At 36.3% G+C, this 5,158-nt stretch overlaps 1 protein-coding gene across 1 annotated transcript; it reads left to right on the top strand.

Annotated features, from left to right (window-relative positions):
• The first annotated feature begins 821 nt into the window (after positions 1 to 821).
• Positions 822 to 4,462, top strand: LOC126723944 (disease resistance RPP13-like protein 4). The gene is made up of 2 exons (XM_050427966.1): positions 822 to 1,035; positions 1,994 to 4,462. Exon 2 carries the CDS (start codon positions 2,000 to 2,002, stop codon positions 4,316 to 4,318), a length of 2,319 nt encoding a protein of 772 aa, XP_050283923.1. The 5' UTR covers positions 822 to 1,035; positions 1,994 to 1,999; the 3' UTR covers positions 4,319 to 4,462.
• Positions 4,463 to 5,158: the final 696 nt, after the last annotated feature.

Raw genomic sequence — 5,158 nt, forward strand, 5'->3', positions numbered from 1 at the left:
TTAGTCAAAATTCACGATTTCACACACAAAATTTATATTAATTTTCTCGTTACTGAGGTAGCACATGCCTTACACGTGCAGCCAACGCTAGTTTTTAATAAAGCAATGATTCTCTTCCATCTAAGCAGTAAAATCAACTATGCCAAAAACATGTTTAGCTAATAAATGTACTAGTCTATTATCCTACTTTTTTTTTGAGGGAGAATTTTAGCCTACTTAAATAAATTTTTACAATACCTATAGGCTATAAAGGTCCGTCAAATTTTTTACAATACCTATAGGTTATAAGAGCTTTCCCATTGGCAATTGCAAATAGGAAATGTAGGAGAAAAGTACAATCAAGGCTCAAAAAGGTGTAGGCAACCAGACTTGTGAAATGCCGAATGGTAAATTTTTTGGCAATTGTGTTACAGTATCATCCTAAATGTAACACAATTGTAAAAATTATAATATATTTTAATTGATAAATTGGAAGAGAGAGAGAGAGAGAGAGTTGTATTGAAATATATTATATTATTTTAGTAGGTAGTATATATTATTTTAATAAGTAAAATAGAAAAATAAAAATAAAAATATTGAATATATTATAAAATGGTATAATATAATTGATAAAATAATTTTTTAAAGTGATAAAATTGGATAAGATACCATTTTCCTTTGCGTACGCTCTTTAAGTTCTGTCAAATTGTTTCTACCGTGTACCTGAAAAAAAAAAAAAAGAAAAAAAAAAGAAAAGGTCTGTCAAATTGTGTACCTGCAATTAATATTTAACTAATTTTGCACAGGTTAGATTTGGATCCTTTATAATGCTTTCTTTACTTTACCATCTTTTTACAGTCACTATTGGAAGTCTTTATCAGTCTCTCTAGTCTCTGTTTCTCAAAACAAGTCTCTCTAGTCTCTACTCATCACAACTAAATCCCTGCATGCTGGTTGGGAACATAGCACTTTTTCACTAATACTCCGCCGTAGATATTCAGAGCTTGAGTTCAAGAAAACCCATTCAAGATTTGAAGCATCATCACTCGCTCATCGGTATTTTTTTTTTTATTTGAAAATAATTTGTGTCTGAGGAATCTGGGTTTTATTTTTATTTGTCTCTTACATTGTCTCTCTTGTTTTCTTATTTATTTGTTTTTTTTTTTTTTTTAGATCAACATCATAGCTTATTTGCATGGAAATATGTTCCTAATTTATTTTTTAATTCTCTCAATATATAATCAATAACTTTTTTTCCCTTATGTTTAGCTTAGACTTATAAAATGGTATATTATTACAACAACCATTGCAAATCTGCAAATTTTATTTGCTGCTGTTGTTTTTATTTTATTTTATTTTATTATTCTTTCACAATGACAATGTTATATACACTTTTGTACGTTTTATTTAATTATTTTTTTTTTTGGGCAATAACCCTGCATCTTTTGAATTGTTGGAAATGAAAGCTAAGGAAAAAAGAATAATCATTGATACTTCTAAGTCAATTTTAAAAATAAAGAACATAAAAAAATTTCAAGGTTATTAGCATACTTTTGAAATTTCTAAGTTAATTTATTTTTCATTTCACTGTAATCAAATGACTTATTTGAATATCGTATATTTAGGTTAATCTTATTAACTTAATCTAATAAAGAGTATATATTGATTATTTTTATTTGTCTTTTACTTGTTTGAAATATATACTTCTATTGTCACCTTAGAATTTGAAGTATCTTAAGGATGAGTGGATGACAAAAAAAAGTTTACACACACACACACACATGTATGTGTGTGTGTGTGTGTGTGGTTAATTAACACGTTGGTTTGATTAATTAATTTTACTTTCATTAATGGAAATTCTTGGAATTACTTTGTCCTCAACTAAAGCTTGGCCATGGTGCTACTATGATTGTGATTTGTGAATTGTGAAGATAGTATCTTAAATGTGCCAGTATATTCAAGCATAGTTTTCTGCTCTCTTATCACATCCGTTTTTCAATTTCACTTTGCACAGTTAGCTATGTCTCCACCTGTAGACCCCTCTCCACAAACCAATTCTAATGAAGTCTTGACCATTGAGAACGTCATTGCCACCTTATCCACCTTGCTTGCTCGTCTCCCTAAATACAAGGACTCTGTTCCTCAATGCAGCAGCAGTAACAACAACAACAACAACGATAGTGGCAGTAGTGATCTCACCAACGGCAACACCACCATCACCACCACCACCACTGACAACAATAGTGGCAGTAGTGATCTCAACAACAACACCAACACCACCACTACTGACAACAATAGTGGCAGTAGTTATCTCAACAACATCAACAACAGTCATTTACTTGATGAGTATCGCATTACACGCAGTCAATTTGATAAGTTACAGAAAGATCTTTATCAAATTAAAGATGCTTTCAGCAAACTCAAGAATTTTGAACATGATGCTGATGGACCAGGTGGACCAAGTGGACCAATCAAGAAGCTTAAATGCTGCCTTGATGACATCTCCAGGGTAGTTGTAGAAGCTCCTAATGATTCCTTCCCCAACAAGCAAGTTCAAGACAAGCTTAGTGCAATCTTGAAAGATGCTTTGAAGTTGAAGGTGAAGTTAAACTTTCCATTGTGGCGACCTAAAAAGTTTTCTACAAATTCTGATGGCCATCGATATTCTTTGCCGGCTAATGGGTCTGATGGTGAAGTTGATGAATTACATGGCCTTCATGTGAGTCATAAGTTTCTTAGTACCTCAGTTTTCACTGAATTTCAGGAAGTTTTTAAGGACCTTGATACTAGGTTAAAGCTTTGCTTGTTGTCATTTGCTGTACTTCCAGCAAATACGGTAGTAAAGAGGAGGCTTTTGATAAATTGGTGGGTCGGAGAGTGTTTAGTGGATCCTCCAGTCACCGGAGAAAAGACAGCTGAAAATATTTCTGATGAGATTCTTACAGAACTTGAGGTGAAGGGCTTTATTGAGCCAGTTAAAGAAAGGCACAAACTGATTGCAGACAGGTTTAAGATGCAGCATCTGGTGCACTGTGTGGTTATTATGCTCGCCCAGGAGGCTCAACTCCTTCATTATGATTCTAATGGGAATCCAACCATAAAATCTTTGCGGTGCAACAGGGCATGTTTAGTGAAGGCTGAAAATGGAACTTTAAAGCAAGAATTAGCTCCTAAATTAGATCTAGAAAAACTACATACTATATTCAATGTTAATGAGTCTTTTCCTGATCTCAGATTTGAGTGGTCTGCAAAGATGAAAAATGACAACATTGTGGATTGGTTTTCAAAGATGAAAAATATCAATGTTCTTTATTTGGGAAGGTGGAAAAGCTCAGATCAGCATAGCATTGAAGAGCAAAGCTCAGATCAGCATCACATTGTAAGGGAAGGCTCACTAGAGAATCACATTGAAGTAGAAAGCACTGAGTTCTTACAAGGGTTGAAGAATATGAAATATTTAAGGCTTTTAAGCCTACAAGGAATTTCTAGAATGAATGAGCTTCCCAATTCCATAGGCAAGCTAACAAATTTGAAAATTTTAGATCTCAAAGCCTGTCACAATCTAGAGGCACTTCCAGATGGGATAGCCTTACTCAAGAAGCTGTCACACTTGGATATTTCAGAATGTTACTTGCTAGATGGCATGCCCAAGGCGCTAGCCTCTCTCTCAGAACTCCAAGTCCTCAAGGGGTTTGTAATTGGTAATGTGGAAAGTGACAGAGATGATGATCATCAGGGCCTGCCACAGCGATTTCTTGGGGGAATGTGTTTCCCTCAAAAGAGAGACTCGTGTACTCTTGGGGATTTGATAGGATTAAAGAAGCTAAGAAAGTTGAGCGTCAATACAAGCTGTATGGATTTCCCTACAATCAAAGAGCTAGAGGATCTAAATAAGTTGGAGGAGCTACGAAAGCTAGCAATAGCATGGCGCGACAGTGGAGTAGCCACCAGAGCACCAAGAAAACTCAACCGCACGCTAGCAATGAGGAGAAACACTAATCCACTGGAGCTTCCTACAAAACTAGAGAAACTCGAACTTCTGTGTTTTCCTCACACAGGAACACCTGAGTGGTTGATACCCGGAAAACCGCAGAGCCTAAAGAAACTGTACATTAGAGGAGGAAAACTAAATAATTTAAGGCAAATGAATTTAAGGCAAATGCCAGAGGGAAGTGACATGTGGACAGTTGAGATTTTACGTTTGAAGTACCTGAATGCATTTGATATGGACTGGGATGAACTGCAGACATCATTTCCAAAGTTGATTTTCTTGGAGAATGTCAAATGCCCTAATCTCACTTGGCCACGTGATGAGTTTGGAGTGTGGCTGAAGCATTGAGCAATGTCACCAATACATTATCAATTCACCTGGTTGTTTCTTTAAAAGATTGACAATATCAAAATGTTGTGTATTTCTGGTTAATTCTCATTCAATTTGTTCCTACACAATCATGTCTGTATTTTCATGAAGTTTTCTGAACCATTAGTTTCTTGCATAGCTTTACATTAAAGTGTACTACATCTAGAATGATCTATATAGTTTGGGGGGTGTTTATTACACACCCTATTATACACAGGGCTGTCCATCCTGACCTGCGACCCAAACCACCCACCCTAACTGTCCGACCTGGACCAAAAACCGCCTGACCTACTGTAGGCAACGCTCGGGCAATGGATTTCCATTTTTAGAATTCAAATCTGGCAGGTTGATTGGCAGGTCTTCGCATGAAAAACTGACTCCAACTGACCCAATAGAACTCTTCTCCAAAGGTCACCGTTCATTGCTCTCCCCTTCTCTCAACCATAAATCTCGATGATATCTGTCAAGATCTGGCCAAATCTCGACGAAATCTGTTAAGATCTGTCCAAATCTGTCGAGATCTGGCCAGTTCTTGATGAGATCCGTTGAGATCCAACTAGTTCTCGGCAAGATCTCATCGTCGTTGCTGCTCCATCGATTTCGACTGAAACCAATGCTGTCCATCCAAAACAAAACCGAATCAACCCATGGTTCCCTATGGTTGATGGCTAGTCAATCTCCCTATCACTCGAAGTTGTTGAGTTGATTCCAGGTTGGGCACAAACCCAACCCATGGACAGACCTAATACACACTTGAAACGCACAGAAATAATGACTAGTGTGTACATAGTGGTAGCTCCACCTCTAAGCCAGGGGGTA

The sequence above is a fragment of the Quercus robur genome, chromosome 4, assembly GCF_932294415.1.
Source record: "Quercus robur chromosome 4, dhQueRobu3.1, whole genome shotgun sequence".
Classification (NCBI taxonomy): domain Eukaryota; kingdom Viridiplantae; phylum Streptophyta; class Magnoliopsida; order Fagales; family Fagaceae; genus Quercus; species Quercus robur.